We start from the raw sequence: 22,256 nt of genomic DNA, 5'->3' as shown, positions 1-22,256 counted from the left end.
GTCTTGTTTTGTCTAACCGACAGTCCACAATCCAGAGATATTAACTTCACTGTCATTTACCAAACCAGTTCTGAAAAGTGAAGCCAATGACGACGTGATAGGTCAGAGCCAGGCGGTAGCCTCCGGTTGCACAAAGAAGTCAGATTTTTTTTGGGAAATCTATGAGTCTCAAGTTTTCTTCAAAACGGCATGATGTTCATTTAGTAAATTCTGGTCCTATTTTAGAGTAAAATGTAAAGCAGGGGATGCTTTAGGGCGGGCTTACTGTGATTGACAGGCCACTACCGTTACCAGAGCCATATAAGGCGCCTCTACGTCACTCCCCCGCATTCCAAATATGCTAGCTTCTGTTCATTGGTTGTGGAAAAAAAACAACGGCCGTAATCCAAGATGGCGACAGGTGAAATTACCTTGAAACCGGCAGTCCACGAACCAATGGGTGACGTCACGATGACGACGTCAACTTAAACTTTGCACATGTGTATGTATGCGGCCATTCTCCTCCTAATTCAAACAGCATAGCACGCCATGTGCCACATACCTGCTTCATTTCTCACAACGCAATGTCAACGTTTGACTGCTTTTCTTTTCTTTTTGTGTTCATCGGCTCTCAGAGGTGTATGTTAAGAACCCTAACCCTTCCCTAATAAATAGATCTTCAGAAATGTGGCCTTGTCCTAAAGCCAAGTACTCCTTAATTTCGATGAATTGTTTACCATTCCTGGAAAGGTTACGTCTGTGTTCTCTCCACTGGCTCCTCCCACCGCTCGCTGTGTGTACGAGCCGGAGGGTGATGGACGGGCGTTGGGGGGGGGGGGGGGGCATCCTCGCTGACTCAGCAGGGCAGGGATTGGACAGTGATTGATCGGCGTCTGGACCGCTCGCTGAGCAGGTCTGGCGCACACGGTGATTGACAGGTGGCCCGCAGAGCCGAGGGTCCCCCCCCCGCCTCCGCCTTGCTGATGAGGAAGATGAATGCCTCTGTGTGTTTGTTCTCTGGAGAATAGAGCAGCGGAGTGGCCGTTCGTTCCTCTCCGCTTTGCCTCATTTTCTCCCTCTATATTCCGAGAAAGGTTCAGCGGTTATGGATATGGAGCCACTTCTCCCTGTACAGACTGTGTTTGCATTCCCACATGAGGATGTTTGTCATCTAAACATCTACCTCTTGAGGATTGATTCAAATGTTGCTCTTCCTCTTTAAACATGTTCAGGCTCCCTGGGTTTGACAGGGTCTCAGAGCTCAAGGTGATCAAAGATATTAACTCCTCTCTATCATACACATCAAGGAAAAAGGAAGCAAAGGATTTGCATTTTTCCTCATGGAAAATTATCAAGATTTATCTTTGTTTCAGTCAATGAATCGACTCCTCTAGTTTGTCTGTAGCACAGTTTCTTGCTGTGTCAATGCGTGTCTGTTATGGACAGGTTGATATACCGGCCAATGTTATGTGTTTTAAAGTCAGCGTTGGCATTCATGTCTGTGGATATGAACAAACACATTGCACAACAGAAATGCCAAATCTATGTTTGCACGTCTTGACCTTGGTAACGAAAATGAAACTTGAAAGCTTTTTTTTTTTTTTTAAAAAGCCAGTAAGTGAACCTTTTGTGTTAAGTTTTTATTTATTCTGAAATGTTTGAGGATATTTAGAAACCATGCAGGTGTTCATCTGCATGTACTACCTGGGGACTCCGCTGGGACTCTGTAGAGTCGTCTGCAACTCTCGGTAGCACGTGTGTGTGTGTGTGTGTGTGTGTGTGTGTGTGTGTGTGTGTGTGTGTGTGTGTGTGTGTGTGTGTGTGTGTGTGTGTGTGTGTGTGTGTGTGTGTGTGTGTGTGTGTGTGTGTGTGTGTGTGTGTGTGTGTGTGTGTGTGTGTTTGTTTCTGGGGTTTGTCTGAGACTAGTCTTGTCTTCTAGTGTGTGCCTGGCCTCAGAACGACAATGAGCCCTGATGGTGACTAACAAGAAGCCATTCATGTGCTTTAAAACAAAATGGATTGGACCGTTAAACTTTGGACTGATTGATTGGAGTCATATCGAAATGACGTTTTTTACAATCTGACAAACCCAGTTTTATGTATTTTTACCGAACCATTTATACTGACGCTGCACACTCTAGGTGATGAATTTCTGTGGTGGCTTTGTTTGTGTTTGGTGCAGCGTGTGAGCAATAATCCAGGTGAGCTCTAAGCACTGACCGCTCAAGGTTTGCATAACAAAGCAGCAGCTTCCTGTTGTGTGGTTCGACACGCGTCAGGAGATGGAGGGGAGGAGATGTTCTCCCCTTAAAGCCAGTGGGAGGGATGCACGTGAACGCAGCACCTTATTGTACCGCCCTGTTTCCTATAGCTTCAACATGACTCAAATGAAACGACAAGCGTGGACGGGGTGCATGATGCGCTTTAGCCTATTTGTTTTTTGTTTGTTTAAGATGAATACGTTTCAATTGTGTTTGACTGTAACCAAAGACTTGGACGCAGCTCAAAGAATAAGGTTTCCTCCACATGCGCCAAGCTGTCAGGCTCACGCGGACCTGAATCAAAGAAGTGAAGAGGCCAATAGCTGGTGAAAACAATAGCTGCCAGGTAGAGCCAAGTTTGTGAACGGCATGCTATTAACGACAGATCCAGCTACCGTTCTACAGGGTCATTCTTGAATTCAGTGTTTTTCTGCCAAAAATGGACCGATGTGGGTGTGTCTGATGTGGGATCAGATTACCTTGTCCCAGTCTTACCCGTATGTTTCTCTTCCATATATTGTGCACAGATGAGACAATTGAAGGTGCTCCTGTTTAACCACCATGTTTGCTCGCTACGAGTGCTCTTCTTCCCTGCCTCCTTTGGCTGCGTTCCTTTTGTTTCTTGGCTGTCAATCATCTTAATGGACCCTTTTTTTATTTTTTAAAGCCGTCGTCATGTTTACGTCACGGTGTAAGCTGGAGGCAAAACAAAGGAAAGACTGGAGGCTTGACATTGCACACATTTGAGATGATAAACTGGTTCGGGGCTCAGGTGTTTCAGGAAATTGGAAATTTACAAAGAGGATTTTTCGTGGAAACAAAGCAGCCCATATTTTTTTTTAAAACTACATTCCCATGAGCCAATTAGCGTCTTGTTTCTGTTGCTTATGTGAAAAGTATAGTCTAGTAAAATATTTTACATCTAGTGCACCTGAAATAAAGACTGTAGAGATGCTGAAGAATGATGTTTTGTTGCTCTAAACGTATAAAGGATTCAGCAAGTCGCCACTTTTCTCTCATTCATGTGCTGCTTTGATGAACACTTGACTGGCCCTGCTGTTGTTGCACATTGTAGTCTCGGCGCGGCTGCTGTTCTTTGCCCCGTTTCTATCGCCCTCCTCTCTTTCTCTGCTTATTTGACCGTGAACCCTCTCAGCTGGGCCTCGTCCGTCCCACCCCCCCCTCCCTCTCTTCCTGTCTCCAGTCTGTTTTCTCTTTGCTTGTCTCGTCTGTCTTTCTCTTTTTCACCAATCGCTTCTCTTTCCGTCTTTCTTCATGAACGTGTGTATTTGCTACCGTCGCCGTCACTGATGATTGTAGCCGATGAGCATCACTGTGTGCATCCATGGATTTAACTGTTGATGTACCGTTGGGGAAATAACGTGTGTGTGTGTGTGTGTGTGTGTGTGTGTGTGTGTGTGTGTGTGAGAGTCGGTCGGTCGGTCGGTCGGTCGGTCGGTCAGTCAGTCAAACCGGCTCTCTTCAGCGTTCTCAACTGCAGTACATTTGTTAACATGACGTATAGCTACGGGTGTTTTCCTAAACACCAAATGGCCTTTGTCGACCCAGCCCGTTCAGCCAGGCAGGAAGAATGCCGTATATTTAGTCAGCCAGCCAATCCTATGTTGTCTGTTTTGTGACTTGCGTGTCTTAATGATAGGTTGAAGTTAAAGGGAAACTCCACCGACTTTACACATCACAGTCTGTATGCGCGTCATGGGCCGTGCTCCTGCTTGTGTGGAAAAGAAGTTCTATAAGGCCTTTGTGTGAAGTCTGATAAATTGCCTCTAGTAATGTCACCTGAGTCAGCGTCGGTTGGGGCTGAATGTTCTAAAGTGCGATGCTAAATCAATGGCGTACTCTTTTAAAATGAAGTCTCGTTATTCCAATAGGATATTTTTTTGTTCTAGCCTTGGTTTGTACTTTATAATCAGGAGATTATCGTGCTGGCTGAGAATCTTAACTTGCAGGTTAGAGACCCCAGTGAATCAATGTGTAGAATCTACATTTTATATATATATATATATATATATATATATATATATATATATATATATATATATATATATATATATGCATCACGCTAGGGTTTTTTTGTGCAGTTAATTCACACATCAATATATTCTTTTGAACGGTTGTCTGTGTCTTGACAACCTGACTCAATAGGATCCTGGTAGTTTCTCCTCTCCTGAACAAACATCGTGCTAACTTTGCATGTGCAAACTCCTTTTGTAGAGATTTAAGAAATGCTGACCCCAGAACAAAAGACTCAAACTCTTGATACCGGAACAAAAAACAATTTAACTTCTATCAACATCAGAAAGAACCTGATCACTGATCCGTACCTGTCATCTTTCAGTTGTAGTTTAGTATAGAGAGGACTTTACCAGCCATCTCATTTTCATGATTTGTTGCTGTAAAAAGGCTCTTTTGTTGTTGTTTTTTCTCCTTTCTTCTTCCTCCTCTATTGTTGTCTGCGACTTCGAGCACAGCCACAGTTCGCCTGTCCTTCCTTCTCTCATGGTGGAAAAAGCGTCCAGTCACAGTTACAATGGCGTTTTCACCTAGTGTCATATTCAACGGCTCACATTAACAAGATATTTTGGAGTGAGTGTACTGGAGCTGTGGGAGTACACAGATCACACCCTCTATAACAACACGGGCTTCAGTAAGAAATGGGCTGAGCTCCCCAAGAGACGCATGTGTTTTTTTGCATCAGTGTCGCATTAAAATCAATATCTGTCCTCCTATCTTTGTCCATGTCGTGCACGCTTACACGACAGCTCCTCTCCATGGCCTCTGTGTGGACACTATCTCTGTACTGAGTGGTCATTATCACTCCGTAGGAGAACTCCAGGCATTGTCCTCACAGTGGAGGACATGCTAACACACACACACACACATGCACAAAATTGCACTTCACCCATGCTCTGTCTTGTTCCTCTCCGTCCAGCCCGGGGCTCCCCTACGCTGCTCACACTGTCTGATTGAATTAGCCTCGCTTGGCGCTGTTATCTACTGAATTTGCACGTCATGAGCCTCTGATGAGTCATTCATGCCCAGCGTTAGCTGTCTGTCACCGTCTTTGTAGAGTTACACACCGGGTGAACAACTGAAAGATTGTATCAGCATTTCCTCTTTCATTGCTGAGCTCAGTTCATTGAAGTGGCGTCGGTCTAAGAGACGTGCGTCTTTGTGCATGTATGTCCTACGACACATGCAGAAGCGTGTCGGAACACGTCCCGTTTTCATCTGCTGCTGTTAACACATCTTTTAACACGTGTTGTGTCGGAGTTCCCACCAACTGAGCTCATGACAAGGCCCAAAGGGCGACTGTGACGATCGGCCGCTTTGTTTGGACCAGATATCTTGTTCTTTCTCTCCGGTGTAGTGGCTGTACAGCAGTGGATACTGAGGACCTGTGAATATGAATCTCATTAGCAGTGCATACACAGACTGACAGACTAAACCCACGCTGCAACCATAGCATAGAGTCAGAGTCGGGGTCGATCGTAGCTACTGATAGATTTCTCTGTTTATCTTGAAATTGAGGTTACGAGTTTTTTTTTTTTTTTTTATATATACAGATGTGATAAGAGAGCATTCAAGTTCCCCCTTTTGCATTAACAACACCAACACTGTTGCCCAATCTTTATGAAAGTTATCCAAAATTAAGTAAAAAATATTCGTCCAACATATTTATCTATGAAATAATGTAATGTAAGTACAACAGGATTATGGCTTTAAATTATTTCCAGTTCTAATTGTAGTGAACCAACTGTCTGTTCTTCTTAAAGTTGCGTCAGACTGGACACCCAATTCACGATAAATAGCTATATGCTACATCCAATGGATACTGCCTAAATATCACACGCCTAAAAGTCTACAGTCATGTTTGCATTTAGCATTTAGCTCAACTGTTCTCTCGTACAGCTAGATCCTAATGTCACCATGCTAACATGCTCACAATGATAATGCTAACATGCTGATGCTAAGCAGGTCTATAGTTCACCATGTTAATTTTAGCACTAAACAAAGTACAGCTGAGGCTGATGGGAATGTCATTACTTTTGCAAGTATTTTCTCAAAAACCAAAGTGGTGGACCAATAAATTGTTACATTTTAACATGTATAAAGAAAGCTCCAATTATCCAACTACCCAAAATATAAAAAAGTAACTTTGTTGTGCTGAAAACCCCCCAGTCCATCAACACTGAACAAGTGTCATTCACATCTAAGAATAGCAAATAAAGTATCTTCTTAGTAAATACTTGACTGAATTCTTGCTCTTTGAGGAGTTTCTTGCATTACTACATTACATTACTGCATCTGTGCTTAAAGTCATAACAATGATGTGGATGAGAGGGCAACAAGACAACATCTCTCCACCTCAGTTACACAATCCGTTCACCATCTGACACACAATCACTTGGCAGTGAGGCTGTAGCTCAGCAGAAAAACACAACAATCCACAGTTACACCGAAACTCTCCGACCTCTTTTAAGCAACAGCAGCTACTCCCAATGTGCTGTAAGAGTAAGCAAACATGTCGTCAGTGCTTCTCAGTGTGGATCACATGCACGCACACTTTACACATGGAGGTGCAGGTGGTGGGTGGAGACGGAGAGGAGTTAAAACGTCTTCCGTCAAAGTGAAGTCTTGAGGGTAGTTGTTGGTAGTAGTTAGTGTAGTAGTGGTTAACTGTTAAGCCATTACTGTAGCTTTCATAACAGTTAGTAAACAATCCATATTTAGTTGTAGAGCTCTCATGTACTTACAGTATTGGTGTCTGCTTGTTTATAGCCGGTAAACTACGCGAGTCTGGTCGGCTCAGTCCATCTTTTCAGATTACAGGAAGTAAAACTCCGTCTCCAGTCGGTGTCGCCTTTCTTTTCTTATCTGGGTTCACACAGATCTACTGAGGAGTCGAGAGGCATGAGTCAGTGTTATGTGGAAAGACGGACAAACAACATAATGACCTCAAAATTACAGTCATAAGTGGTCCACTCCTTCCTCTCCTGTGACAAGAAAACACGGTAATCATTTCCACTGAACCGGACTATTTTCTCAAAGAAGTTGTCAGTGGTCAAACTGTAAAGACAAGATTCCCAAAAAAAATAATGAAGACTATGTGTGGAAATGATTAGGGGTTTCATTGATGGCTTCCTGTCTTTGGTCAACTCTGGTGATGTCACTGGCTTTTCCTTCGTCTTCTCCCTCTGTTGGATGTATTAAGAGAGCTGGACACAACACCAGTGGCCATTCGCCGTCCTGTGACTCAAGAAGCATTTTCCCCATCGACGGGACACTTCTAACTGAAAACAAGGTCTTGGTCTTAATGTTAGGAATTTCCAATCCAGGTTAAATATTTCCCTTTAAGTGCATGATGTCATCTTTCAGTATGTACAATGTGGAGGCAAACCAGGAAGTAAAAAAAAAAAAAAAGGCTTATGTGCTGGAAGAGCAATTGTCATTGAAGTGAATGGGGCCATTTTTTAAGCCTGTTATCCACTTATTTTAATGTTTGGGCAGCCATCAGGCAAGCTGAAGGATAACTGCTATTGTTTCGGCCCTCTGACACCGTATCAACTGTCTGTATTCATTTGTAGCTGTGGCACAGTGCTAACTGCTAGCTGTAATTTCTTCTCTCTCTCTCAATTGTGTCTTAATTTTTAGACCAAATTCTAACAATGTGGCTGGTTGCTTTGTAGATGTGCGTCGCACCAGCAACTTTAATACAGCATAAAATGGGATATAACACACTGGTCGTGGCCAGCGCAAGATTCTAAGCACCATTTTAATATACGTTTATATTCTAAGCTCTAAAGCTTAAATACCCTGGGAAGACAAATCTATGATTGGCTCTTAATTATGTAACCTTTTGATCTAATGTGCATATAGGGGAACAAAGCCTTTGTCATGTAAGACGAAGTCTGTCTCCCTTCCCCGTTAATGGGTTGCAGTTGGACGTAGCTAAGCAAGTACATTAATTAGGTCATAAATGTCTGCCCAAAGATGATTGATGCGTCTGTTTCGCCAAGCTGACTTCACAGCGCTTCCAATCGTCTCCTCATGAGGAAAAAGAGTGCGCGTCACTTTTCTTTGCTTTTAGCTAGATTTGAGAATTCAAATGAATTAGCCTGAAATGTTGAAACAGGAGTACACCACCCAAAATCTGTATTAATCACAGATCTAATAAGTAGCTCAAAAGTGTAACATAGCAAAGCTACTGCTCATCGTTGTGCGTGTAAGTGTATGGGAGATGCTAAAACATGTAGCTTCTTTTTTATGTTTTTAAATTTAGGCTTTAAAACAAAAATGACAGCCGTTCCAGCGCCGTAGCCAACAGGACGGGTTTATGATCAGAACTCGCGTTGTGTCTCTGTTTGCATATTTAGTTTTCCTTTTACATCATGTTGTTACAAATCACCATGCGTTCATTCCACTATCTGACGTGCTTCTGATGACACCTATCCGGCACAGTGCGACGTACAGTTCACTGCTATTGTGCCGCGTAATGGTGCTTGGCTGTTGGAGGCTAGCTTTAGGGGGGCTAACTCCACCCACCACTGTGACTGTATCCCATAGTCTTCGCATAGGGGATGGGGGAACCACCACTGTGGTTTGCAGATGTGGAGCCCACAGGAAAACAAGAGGTCAAGCAGGCAGCAGAAATGCGTCTCAAGCTTACTCTCTGGCGTTGATCCAATACTTAGAAAACGCATCCTTCCCTGGTTTCCTCTCTCTAGATCATATCGTTGAACCAAGTGAGACCAACAAACAGCTGTCACAAAGTCACTTCAAGCCTGATCTGATTAATGGGGGTACAAAGACTTGACGTGGCACAAGCTGACTGCCACAGATCCAGTTCAGGATGTGTCGTTGATGTTTAGAGTTTCTGTCCCCCCCCCCCCCCTCTCTCTGCGTCTCGCTCTCCACTGACAGCAACAAAATCGCAGAGGAAACAGGAAAGGCCTGAGCAGCTTGGTGTTGGGACGGATATCCTCTTTCGGAGGCGTTCCCCCTCCTCCCTCACTTAACTCTCTCCCTCTCTTTATCTCTTTTTATCGTTTTCTCCCCCGCCAACCCATTTTGCTCTCGGTGTGGCATTAGCCGTTTGGCCGAGCTCGGGAGCGTACCAAAGATTTCTGTTCCTCTGTCGCCTTTTTTCGGGGTCACCGTACCCGAGTGGACTATGTGTTGGCATGGCGACGAGGAGGATGAGGACAGCTCGGAGGTGAAGTGCAGTTGGCTTGTTTGTTTGATTGGTGTGTTCCTGTAATAGTGGGCTGTGTGATTTTGTAGTGATTAACGGCGTCTCTCCTGAAACTTGTGGAGCCCAGTTATTTACTCGTACCAAGTGTGTGTGTGTGTGTGTGTGTGTGTGTGTGGGTTTAATTTGAGATCTCACCTAGTGGCGAAGCAGCGGTTCATGGGAAAATACTGAAAGAGGACAATGGACAGCACAGGTCATGGGACAGATTTGTAATCCACTTTGATGTTTGTGTATCGTCTCGATTTTTAGCCCGTTTGTCAGGCAGACTATATTGAAAACAACGTTTCTATTGGTATTCCTGAACTTTGAAGCTCTACTTTTTGGAGGTTTGTCTTAAAATATTATAAACACCGGCTGAACAAGATGTTTGTCATTCCTCTCTGCTCCTCCTGCTTCCTTTTCTAGCATTTTCGTTTCTACCCAACTTTGCCCGTTTCCCTTCCCACCCCCCATCACGAGCCTCGCTCCCGCTCTATCTCTTTCCTCCCATTACCTCTCATTATCCTGCTCACCAGGTCGTCCTCGTGTGTCTATATCACTCACAACACGTCCTCTAACCAGGCTGACTGTGTTGTTCAGTAAGCCTTGTATTGTAAACATTTTTATTTTGTTCATAACCACGTCTCCTAACTTCTTTATCTTTTTTTTTTTCTTCCCGCTCTCCCTACCCCGTTCCCCCGTCCAGAGTGACCCAGGCGGGCTGTCGGTTCTGGAGCAGCTCGGCCTGGACCAGAACTCAGATTTCTCCGATTCCAGCGTGCAGCAGCTTCTGGATGAGCATCGCGAAAAGATCCGCAGAGAGATTCGTAGGGAGCTGAAAATCAAGGAGGGAGCTGAGAACCTACGGAGGGCGACGACTGACAAGAGGAACGCACATCAGGTTTGTCACAGTTACCCTTTGATCCTCCCAAAGCCTTCCAACTCCAGGACGTGTTGGAGTCAAATGTCTTATTTTTAGTGTGGAAAAGAGCCCAGCTGATAATAGATGATCTGAAAGAGCAAAGAGAAAGTCAAGGATTTGGCAAAAGGACCCTTTACAAGGATACTTAATATGAGAACGTATCTTCCAGCGACAAAACCATTGAATTTTACATCAGTGCGACTGCAGGAAACCAGTTTAATGACTGGAACAGTGGCTGGTGAGTCAGTCACATACCAGTTCCCAGGACAGCTGCACCAGCTCCGCCTGTTGCTAGAAGTGAGCATTAATACTCGAGCAGGTGGAGAGTTAGATGCGTTGTTCATACAATTGTGGGCATTAAAGGAGGAATGATTCTCTAAAGCAAAAAAAGTACGATAGTGTGTTCATCCAACCCCTGTTGGAGTCAAAGCTGCAGTTATCTTATATGATGAGATGTAGAGATACTTTACATCAGGTGATTTGGTTTGCCTGGAACACACCAAGGAATAGACCCAGCCTGTATCATTGTTTGGATTTCTTCTTCTTCTTTTAATATCTGGCAGACCAGGCTCGAGAAGTGCATTGCTGTCTCCCACTGGTTTAACAACTTTGGCAAACCTAAATGCTGCCCGTGGGGAAGCTAGATCCCATCCCAAGTGGTCACTGAAGACACATTTGGAGATGCATTCTACTGCCCGGTGTGAACTGACTCACTTAGTGCTTTCCACTTATGATCGGATCACACAAGACGCACGTCAACACCAGGCATAGACGTGGCCAGAATGTCCACATCAAAATGGAAAACGCCTCAGAACGTTAGCAGATTTTCGTGGTACATAGAGTACGATATTGAAGGACAAATGTCTTGTAGAACTGGTTCAAAGTCGAAGGTCTGCTCTCCAGCCTCTCGTGACATTCTTGCGTGTGTTGATCATGTTTATGTTTTACCGTATTTTGCACATGCCTGCAGGTGGAAAGCCAGCTGCGTTCTTCGAACCGCAAGCTGGACAACCTGCATGATCAGCTGCAAGAACTGGATGCTTACATCGTGGTGAAGGGAGGCGAGGAGAACAAAGGTACGTGTGTGAATAAACTGCCGCCGCCCCCCCCCCCCCCCCCCCCTACTGTCAAAATCCCCCTAGTCATTTGCTTCCTTTGTCCCTGATATCACAAAGAGAGTTTCACATGAGTGAGCAGCTTGACATTACACGAAGTTCCCCAGAGAGTATTTTGACTTTAGGGCGCACCGTGTGAACCGTCATCTTGTTCCTTCTTTTTATATCATCTTTTTCCTTCCCTCCACACAGATGAATGTCCTCAGTCTCCCGGGGCGGAGAGTCGTACGTCGGCCCACAAGGACCGCATTGCTGCTCTGGAGAGACAGCTCAACATCGAGCTCAAAGTCAAGCAGGGGGTCGAAAACATGATCCCCATCTACGCTAACGGATCCACCAAGGTACAGGACACTGTGTGTGCGTGTGTGTGTTCATGATCCACAACCTTTACCAATCTGCTGACTCGGATGATCTCTAAATGCATAGGACCCTGGGACACATAAACCCCTCCCCTCCTGCACACACCTCACCCCTCGATTACTTCAAAAGACCCCCTCCCCCTCTTTTATGTTTCACCTTGCCATTTGACCTAGCTCTCATACCTCCACTTCCCTTTCTGTGTCACTGCTGTAAAATACAGATTCAACAGCCATAACAATCAATCAACAGAAGGAAAAAAAAACTCAAAGTATTCTAGTATTATGATATTTACCTCCCTGCTTGCCGTCACGTGATTTTTGCTTCCCGGTCTCGTCTCTCCTTCAATCAGGATAAGAAGATGCTGCAGACGGCCCAGCAGATGCTGCAGGACAGTAAGACCAAAATTGACATCATCCGCATGCAAGTCCGCAAGTCTGTGCAGGCCACCGAGCACAATGACGACACACAGGGTGAGTTCGTTCGGCTGGCTAAATGAGCGTATGCAAAGTGTATGCGGCTTACAATGTAGTAACGTAAAACACACTTGTGGCACCCTCCCACGTTCCAATAAATCAATGAGGGTTACTCACCTTGGTAGCAGGTACATTTTGGAAGTGATGACATTTAGAATTTGTTTACAGTATTTGGTCTATTGGTCAATATTTGGTTGCACTGTGAAAGGTTGGTGCTTTTGGACGTAGTATTGGATGAGTGTAGCCGAGGTAAACCTGTCAAAAACCTGTACGTACAGTCCTGCACGCTACGCATTAAACCACGGAGCAACAAAAAAATACACGGTAGCAGATTTTCACCAATTATTCCTACCCTGAACCATTTTATTTCACCTGTCAAAGGAAAGTGATCTAAACGGTGTTCACGGTGTGGTTTATGACGGTGGTCAGCTGGCTCTGACGGGACGCTTTTCATCTCTCGGTCTTCTGCATCTCTTTCAGTCTGTGTAGCAGCAGCTCCAGACAGCAGACAGTAGCAATAACAGATCAATAAAAACAGCCGGCTCAGTGTTTACACTCCGCCTTAGTTTGGTGGGGAAGAAGATGAAGAGGACGGTTAGGACTGATAAACAGTGCACTGTGTGTTTGTGTGTGTGTGTGTGTGTGTGTGTGTGTGGTGGACAAATATCTGAGTGAGATATATACAAAGCCTGTGAAATGGCCCACCTGGCCCATTACCACAATCAATCAAATTCACACTGAAAAAATTCAACCCTCCAACAAAAAGGGGCCGGCAGATAAAAAGTCTCTTTCACACACTAAACGCCCGCTCACACACTCTCAGTGCAGTATTATTGTGAGCACGAACAGGTGATCGCATGTATTAAAGGAAGTGTGGTCGTGCGCTTCAAGGTGCGATCAAACGAACAAATGCGATGTCCCGTTCCATGTCTCTTCTGTCTGACAAACACTCTCATTATGTGCCGCGGCGGAGCGATCAACGCCATTTCTGGGCAGGTGAATGAGTTTCTGTGGCCCGGTGAGTGCTGTGGACCGTCATGGCTCCTTTGCTGGGAAAAATTGGGCAGATTGATTACTGCCACCAGAGGGGGAGGGTTTAGTAAAATGCAGCGGGGGGGGAGCAGGGAGGGAGCAGTGGGAGGGGATAGAATCAAAATAGAGATTTTAAGGATATTCCTGTAGTCCCTTTGGGGCCGTATATTTGTTTCTGCTCATGACGGACTGAGGCAGCCGATGGCTCATAAGAAAGTGCGCTTTTAAGGGAAAGAAGATAATGGCCATTTGGAAGGATGGTTACTCTGAAGGGCTGTACTTTGAAGTTCCTTCCACTGCTGTAACGTGATAAAGATAGTTTGATTCTCCACCGAAGTCTGTTAAGCGGTCGTGCAGAGTGCGACTGCATATGTGGGGGGCAAAAATTCTTGCAAAGCCTCCAGATGGATCCACATGTGAAGTCTGATTTAAAAAAAAAAAAAAAAAAAAATTACCTCAAGTGATGTTTTTAAATTATATTTTGAGGGTGTGGAGTTAGAAAGAGGCGAGCTCACCAGCTCTGTAGCTGCTCCTCATCTCAGATTGAGGCCAGCTAGCGACTCGAGGCTACGTTAGCCGCGTCAAGCACAACACACCTGAATCTCTTACTGAAACCGTCTATGGTTGGGGTGCATTGTGGGTGATGTAGGCGCCCGGTTTTGGCAAAGATTGAACGACCGGTTCTGCTGCGTTGATGTGGATCCTTTTTGTTCATCGTGAATCCGACAGTGTTACAGGAGTGCAATGCTAAACCTTAACCTCTATCATCTGCAAATACATTTCCTGTAAAGTGTGTGTGTTTGTGTCTTTCTACACAGGTATTTATTTCCCTCAATGTAACTCTCTAAATAAACTTCAACATTTGGATTTTCTTCTCTTGTGCCGGTGTCACACATCTTTCTCTTTCTCCTTTAACTCCTACACACTCACACAGGGGTTGTGTGTGTGTGTGTGTGTGTGTGTGTGTGTGTGTGTGTGTGTGTGTGTGTGTGTGTGTGTGTGTGTGTGTGTGTGTGTGTGTGTGTGTGTGGTGTACACAGACAGACAGTCTCCAGGCACCACACCCGGTGGAGGGGTCATCTAGCAGGGTCTGGGCTCCAGGCAGAACACCTTATTAGGAGATAAAAGCATCCACATCCATCTCCACCCCTGGCTCCCCCTCTTTTCCTCCCTCCTCCTGTCACATGCAGCGCTTTGAGCAACCCATAAAAAAAATCTTTTTTTGATCACTCCTCTGTGTTCTTGTGTCCTTCATCTTCACTAACCTGGCATTACAAAGTCAAACGCACATATTTTTGAATGCTATTCATCCTATTGTCCTCATTGTCTGGCGCCTCCTCTCCTCTCCTCATTTCTGTGTGCTCCATTGTGTTCGTAGCTCACTGTGAAAGGCCTCCGCTGTGACATTAAGCTAACCTCTTAGCTGTAATTGTGCTTCACGGGTTTAACTCCGAGGCTGACCCCAATGTCTGTTTTTCCAAGTGAGGGAGCTCGAGTATGTTTTTTCTTCTCTTTCTTGCACCTTATCCTTCGGCTCTGATCTGGCTTCTGTTATCATTTCTCTCCATTTAGAGGGTGAAATAGCTAATTATCAGTGGCATTCGTTGCATTTTGAAGTGGCTTTTAGTTTACAGTGGAGAAGGACTGAAAATGTCATTACTGTGAGAACATATATAATACATATATAATACGTATGTAATGTTTCTCCTCCTATAGGTCTTTATTTATTAAACCATTTGAAGTGTTGGCACGTTTTTTCTATTAACTTTATCACATCATGATCAGATAGGTGGCTTCTTCACTACAATATTAATGTCATAATATTATTTTATTTGTTATATTTGTATTTAATTATTATTGAATTGAATTAAATTATATTTTTATAATATAGTTATTATATTGTACACTTTCCATTTCAAACAAATTTCTAATTAGAAGTAGCTATAACCTGTGGCAAAAACAGGAAATGTTAAAGATATTTACATTACGTTAGTCATTTAGCAGACGCTTTTATCCAAAGCGACTTACAATAAGTGTATTCAACATGTCCAAGCTGTTATTACTCAAATAAATCCTATGAAATCTTGTTTAAGTATTTGAGCTATCACTCGTTTGTTTTTCTGTGTCTTAACTAACTGAATTCCAATATGATTTATTTTAAATCTTAAATCTCAGCAAAAAGGAAACAAAAATATACATATATTTTGTTATTATTATTGCTCAGTTTGCTTTTAGAGATGGAAGTGACAAAGCCATTTGGAAATAGAGGTTGGAACTAAAGTTAATGTTGTTTACTGGGGAACACTCAGAGATGGCCCCCTCCGGGCACTGCTCATGTTTTCTTTGTGTGACTCTTGTGTAATGCATGACATGCATTGAGGCATTAACCTAACTTAGCATGCCCAGGGGAGTCGCACGCTGCTGCCAAAACAAAAGCCTGTTGTCTCAGCGTGCTATGGAATAAAACTGAATAAAAGTTGCAGGTTTGGCTGAATGCGGCGTCTCGTGGCATCACAGCCTCAGCTGTATCGTGTAAAGTCCTCTACTTACTAACGCAATTTGTCCGTCCCAACACTGCAGGTAACCATGACGACTGTGGGATGGAGCTGCGCATCGAAGAGCTGAGGCATCACTACAGAGTGGAGCATGCTGTCGCTGAGGGGGCCAAAAATGTGCTGAGACTCCTGGGGGCCAGCAAGGTCCAGGACAAGAAAGCCCTGTCTGAGGTTAGACTGAACACACACACACACACACACACACACTCACACACACATCCTGCAAACCCTTCTGTACGCACACCCTGTTTTTTCAGCCATGAAGCATGGTGTTACAAGCAAACATTAAGCTGTATTCTTGTGCAGTATATTTTGGGCTAGAGCCACTTTACCGGACATTTCTAACGGATTGTTACACCAATACTCTTGTTTTCATTGTGATAATATGACAGCAGGGATGGATTGTGAGGGCTGTGAGATTGGACGGGGAGGTGATCGCTTGCGTAACGTCGCCTAGCGTGTTTAATGCTGCTCTGTGTGTCGATACCCTGCAGGCGCAGTCTCGTCTGAGCGAGGCGTCTCAGCGCTTGGACCTGCTGAGGGACTCTCTGGACCAGCGTCTGGCAGAGCTGCCCGAGGACCATCCCAAGGCGAGTGTCATCAAAGAGGAGCTGGTCCTGGCCTCCTCTCGCCATGGCGCCCCGTACCCCCACAACCAGTACAGCACGCTCAACAAGCCCTCGCCTCTCACTGGTAATTAACACAAAGCAAAGCCGCTCACACCACCGGAGTAAAGAAGTGTCATTAAAGCCTCTAGTTAGTGTCCGTGTGGGCCCATCTTATTAGATCAGGACGATGAGATTTTCCCTCCTGCTATTTGAAATGAAGAGAACATTTAAGTTACCACAGACTTTTTCCACTTTTTCTTGGTTTCAAAGTCATGGATTGCTGTGTTATGATATAATATTGTTGATACTACGCAGTGGTACTAGCTTATTTACTGCGTGTTAGCATGAGATCTCTCAGACTTTTGTAACAAAGACATGTATTTGGTATTGACAACACAACTGGTAAATTGTAGTGATGATGAAACACTGCAGGAGTACGCACAGCTCATTCTAACCTCAAAGGGGATCTATACAGTGCAAAGGAACGTTTAGCATTTGGGGCCTTTTCTTTGTGGCAATGTGGTTATCCTGTGTTGAAACATAAAAAAACCCACATTTTCCCCTTTGACTGGTTTTATACATCTTTCACACACATCTCTGAACAGCAGAAGAAGAGTCATTGTGCATGTACAAGGACGTTCAGTTCCCTAAACTGAGGCTGATGCATTCATGTGACAAAAAGGACTTTGGGAGATATTTGATCTAGTGCGAGTGAATGTGCTGTGACTATTTGTGGAAGAGGGCGTACGCTTTTGCAAGTGCGCGTGATATTTGCCAATCAAATTTTTTCACTCCTTGAATTTTCACAAATATATTCATGTGGCCTCTGGGTGCTTTTGGCCCTCGTCGTTGGTTGTGCCTGAATGGTTCCCCTGTGTGTCTCCAGGTACCTTACAGGTGCAGGTACTGGGCTGCATGGGGTTGTTGGAGGTGGTCCCCGGTCGCAATAAAGGGACAGCCGTCATGCTGCCCTGCTACAGCCCCGGAGACACCAGGTCCTTCATGAGAGGCAGCAAGGGACTCTACGGCCGGAGCGGCTCGGTCAGCGGGAAGACACCCAGCAAGACAGAGGAGCTCTCGTGTAAGTGGACAAATAGTGTAAAACAAACAACACAATGTAGCAAATCTATATTTAGTATATCAAATTACTATCACGATCACTTTAGGTTGGGGAGGTTAGGTACTGTGGGTCGGTGCTCACACATATTGGAGCAACATCAGCAAATTGAGCTGAATTGCTTCAGTACCCTGAGCAGACCATCCACAGATGGCCTTTTTAAGGTCTTGCACTTTCCCCGAGGAAATTAATGACGATCATTAATCAATACTTTCATTATATTATTGCAGCGTGAGCATATGGTAGCGTTCATGTTTTTTTTTTTTTAGTGGTCAGGGATAAAGGGCCAGGTTCTGAATAGGAATGTAATGTGGTGTGTGTGTGTGTGTGTGTGTGTGTGTGTGTGTGTGTGTGTGTGTGCGTGTGTGTGCGTGTGTGTGTGTGCGCAGCTGAGGTGAGTGCTGTGCTGAAGCTGGATAACGGTGTTGTGGGCCAGACACTCTGGAGGACTGTGGGAGAGCAGGCTTGGGACCAGACCTTCACTGTGGAACTGGAAAGGGTCAGTACACACATGCACACGCACACACGCATGCATTGAGTGCATTTAATCATCCATTTAGTAAAACTGCCGCTGCTGTTGTCACCGTTGGGTGCCGCCGTGTGTGTTTTGTGTTTCAGTCGAGGGAGATGGAGATAGCAGTCTACTGGAAGGACTACCGCTCGTTGTGTGCTCTGAAGTACCTGAAGCTGGAGGAGTTCCTGGACAACCAGAAACACAGAGTTCAGCTGGAGCTGGAGCCTCAGGGCCTGCTGCTGGCTGAGGTACACACACACACACACACACACACACACACACACACACACACACACACACACACACACACACACACACACACACACACTCACCTTGACAAAAACTGTAACAAAGAAATGGGAACAGGAACAGCCACACACAAAGGTGGACATAGGTGTCTTTGCATACATGACACCCGTCTATACACGTGCTATGAATAGACACACAGATATTCAAATATGCCCATCTACACTATAACCCCCCCCACACACACACACACACACACACACACACACACACACACACACACACACACACACACAGCTGTCCCATGCACCTGTGCTGAAAAACACTGCTTTGATATACTTGAAAGGTTCAATCATCTGACTGTGATGTCTGAAAATAAAATGTGGACGTGTAGTTTCCATGTTTCATGTGTGTGTGTGTGTGTGTGTGTGTGTGTGTGTGTGTGTGTGTGTTGTACAGGTGACCTTCTTCAACCCGGTCATTGAGAGAGCGCCTCGTCTCCAGAGGCAGAAGAAGGTCTTTTCTAAGCAGCAAGGTGAGGAAACACAGAAAAATATGCTGATTTATGGTATAATAACATTTCCTTTCTACACGGCAGTCTTGGTACAGTTCAAAGACTTTAAAATGAACGATCAGCATTTGTGCAGAAACGTTATCTTAATGAGAAAATGAACAAAAGAAGAGAAACACTTCTGCTACTCGGGACACTATTTCCTTTTAGACCACAGCACCACCTAGTGGTGAATTAATCAGCTCGTGTCTTCATGATGATGACAACTTTATTTATGAAGCACTTACAGAAACAAAGATAGGAAGTCCTTCGCTGAAACGAGATGTAGAGCAGAGATATTAAAAACCACATAAAGGAGAAATGACTCGGAGAAACAATTCATCCAAAACCTGGACACTGATGTGAAGGACTACTCGCTCTCTTTATGAGGATCAAGGAGGTTTTGGAATATGATTTCATTTCATGAGTGTATTCCTGACTATTGTGAATTCCCGTGGGACTTTTACATCCCTTTTTAAGATTTCTAGTATCTGGAAAAACAATGAACACACCATGAAGGGAGAAGAATCCGTTTCACTGATTCCTTGTATTCACATACAAGGAATTAAAACATATTAAGAGAAAATAAAAATCACAGCCAAACGGCCTATTGCAAAAGGCAAGTAATATAAATATAGAATAGAAAAATGTACAATAAAATATCACAGTATGAAGTATAGAGAATATGTGCAATGTACAGAGATATTAGTCCAAAAGATGTTCACGTAACAGAGACGGAGGTTAAAGAAAGAGTTGGCAACGAGTCCGATTTTTATTTTATTTTTAATCTAAAATTGTAATCCGAGCTATCTACAAAGTTCGCCTTTAACTCTCTGTAGAGAAAGCGCAATGCTCCGCCCTGCCAGACGCACGTCGCTGACTCCAGTGTGTTTGTTGGTGCGTTTCCAGGCAAGGCATTCCTTCGAGCTCGTCAGATGAACGTGGACATCGGGACGTGGGTGAGGCTGCTTCGAAACGCCATTCCCACGGTCAACAACTCGGGAACCTACAGTCCCAACGCACACAGCCTGACACTCAATGCCGGGTGAGAGACACACACACACACACAAAGGGCATAAGCCACACAGATGCACACACTCCACTTCCCTGCACTGGAGAGACGCTCTTCATCCACGTTTGACAACCATCAATCAGACTCTTTTGAGTCTGTTGAGCGCAGCAGCATTCCTCGAACCTTTTTCCTTGTGTTTCCTGGCAAAGTGTAAAGCACGCGATGCTTTCTCTGCCCCCTCGTCTAACTGCCCTCTTGTGTTTGTCCCTGTCCATTTGTCTTGTGTGCATCGCCGTGTTGGTCCGCTTGTCTGCGTCTGTGTGAATGTTTTTTCAGGGAGGTCTCAGTGGAGAAGTTGAGTTTGGACAGCGACTCTCCGATAAGAGGCGATTTCAAGAGAGACGCGGACGCAAACACCCCGGTGAGACAGACGGAGGGAGAGGAAGCCCGGGAAATGGGGGAGGTGTGTGTGTGGGGGGGGGGGGGGGGGGGGGGTCTATTGTAGTAAATCCACTGTTGGCTGTGGGATGAAGGGTCACTCTATATTTAACATGGAATTAAAGCCCCAAGTCACGATCCACAAAAGCACTGAGATATTACTTTAATCAGTAGATAATGTAATGATACACAATCCACTCCATAATAATTACAATTTAGGTCAAGTTTGGACTTTATTTTGAAACGAGCAAGACATTTTGACCTAAAGTCATTTGGGAAAAGAAATCATTCGATGTGCTCCAAAACAGCTGTTCAATGTAGCCGTTTCCATAATGCTGCGTTCATGTCATATCAGAGTCATCGTAACTTAACTTGCAAATTGTGTTCATGTCCGCATCTGTGTTTCTGAAAGCTCCGATGTATCCAACTTGGTGCTTAATAGTGTACAAGTGCCTAAAAACCAAACGTGGACGTGCAATGAAATTAAACCCACATCTAGTAGCTGCTGTTTAATAATGTCAGTGCACAGCATCTTTAACCCTCACACAACCAATTGGCAACGATGCAGCTCTCTTTCACTCGTCTGATGACGTGAGCGCCTACAAGTCGTCCCACAGGTGATGTGACACGTTCTGCACCAGACAGACAAAGCGAACCCCGCTCCCTGGAAGGCTCGTGTGTCTCGTCCGTCACAAAATCACCATTGTGTCTCTTGACCTCCATTATCTCGCTGTCTCTGTCTTTTCCTTCGTGTCCCTTTCCTCGCATGTCCCTCCTCAGGACCGACTGCCAGTCATCGAGCCCTTCTCCCCCCCAGACCTCACCCCCGAGTGCCCTGTCCGAACCCCATCTGTTGGCAGGTACACACATGCACAGGAGCAATGTATATTTATGCGTTTCTTTTTTGTATCTTATCCACATCATATATATTTATTTATTTTTTACTATAATTACTGTAACACTGTCCTTTTTAGTCTGATATTGTGTTTTTGTACTCTTCTTTATATTCTATTCTGGTCTGTATAAGTTGTTTTCACAGACGACATTTTGAAATAAAAGCCCAGCTGTAAATGACAAACATAAATGATGTATGCCATGACAAATGATGCTGTCATGTAAGATTTTCAATCTTATTTTCTGTATTTTGGTATTTACTCTAAATGTTCCTGCTGACTGTGTGTCCGTCTCTCCAGTAAGCAGAGGAAAGGTCCTCTGTCTCTCCAGGACTTCCGGCTGATTGCCGTGTTGGGCAGGGGACACTTTGGGAAGGTACACTTTGACAAATGGCTTGTTTTTCAGTGAACCTTTCTAACTTGGAATACACAAAAAACCTCACCGTCTCATGCAGAACGTCATGGCTGCAGGAAGTCACAAACTAATAAGGAAACTCTTGCTTCATACATGTTGATCATGTTCATTCTTAATAAAACACCTGCTGAAAAAGGGTCAGACCTTATTGCACAACATTCATTCATTTAAGAGAGTTTTAATTCCTCTTCCACATTAAATCAGAAGCCCGTAGTTCACTGTGTACAGGTTGTGTACGTTTTGAAACAGACCTGAGTTGTTGCTTTATGTGTTCGTCTCCAGGTGTTGTTGTCAGAATACAAGAAGACGGGCACGATGTACGCCATCAAAGCCCTGAAGAAAGGAGATATCGTTGCTCGCGATGAGGTGGAAAGGTGTGTGTGTGTGTGACTGGATCTCTTGAATCACCATGATTACAGTTCATCTGGGGGATGAGTGTGCGTGTCATCAACCCAAAATAAACACACTCTTATTTTTCTCTCCAATCTTTTTACTCTCCTCCCCACAATCC

At 44.5% G+C, this 22,256-nt stretch overlaps 1 protein-coding gene across 2 annotated transcripts in view; it reads left to right on the top strand.

Moving 5' to 3' along the window:
• Positions 1-22,256, top strand: part of pkn1a (protein kinase N1a) — a 41,377-nt gene that overhangs the window by 15,112 nt on the left and 4,009 nt on the right. The window contains exons 2-16 of one of the 2 annotated variants that reach the window (XM_079159546.1): positions 10,202-10,396; positions 11,388-11,493; positions 11,725-11,873; positions 12,242-12,362; positions 15,978-16,123; positions 16,447-16,645; positions 17,447-17,641; positions 18,067-18,176; positions 18,296-18,439; positions 18,897-18,972; positions 19,897-20,032; positions 20,336-20,420; positions 21,218-21,297; positions 21,631-21,706; positions 22,028-22,119. In XM_079159546.1, coding sequence (XP_079015672.1) covers positions 10,202-10,396; positions 11,388-11,493; positions 11,725-11,873; positions 12,242-12,362; positions 15,978-16,123; positions 16,447-16,645; positions 17,447-17,641; positions 18,067-18,176; positions 18,296-18,439; positions 18,897-18,972; positions 19,897-20,032; positions 20,336-20,420; positions 21,218-21,297; positions 21,631-21,706; positions 22,028-22,119 — 1,910 coding nt within the window. Of the gene's footprint in view, positions 1-10,201; positions 10,397-11,387; positions 11,494-11,724; positions 11,874-12,241; positions 12,363-15,977; positions 16,124-16,446; positions 16,646-17,446; positions 17,642-18,066; positions 18,177-18,295; positions 18,440-18,896; positions 18,973-19,896; positions 20,033-20,335; positions 20,463-21,217; positions 21,298-21,630; positions 21,707-22,027; positions 22,120-22,256 lie in introns of both variants that reach the window. The other variant, XM_079159545.1, reaches the window with a different exon arrangement.

The sequence above is a fragment of the Pholis gunnellus genome (assembly GCF_910591455.1).
Source record: "Pholis gunnellus genome assembly, chromosome: 5".
NCBI lineage: Eukaryota > Metazoa > Chordata > Actinopteri > Perciformes > Pholidae > Pholis > Pholis gunnellus.
This window is presented reverse-complemented; position numbering and strand designations above follow the sequence as displayed.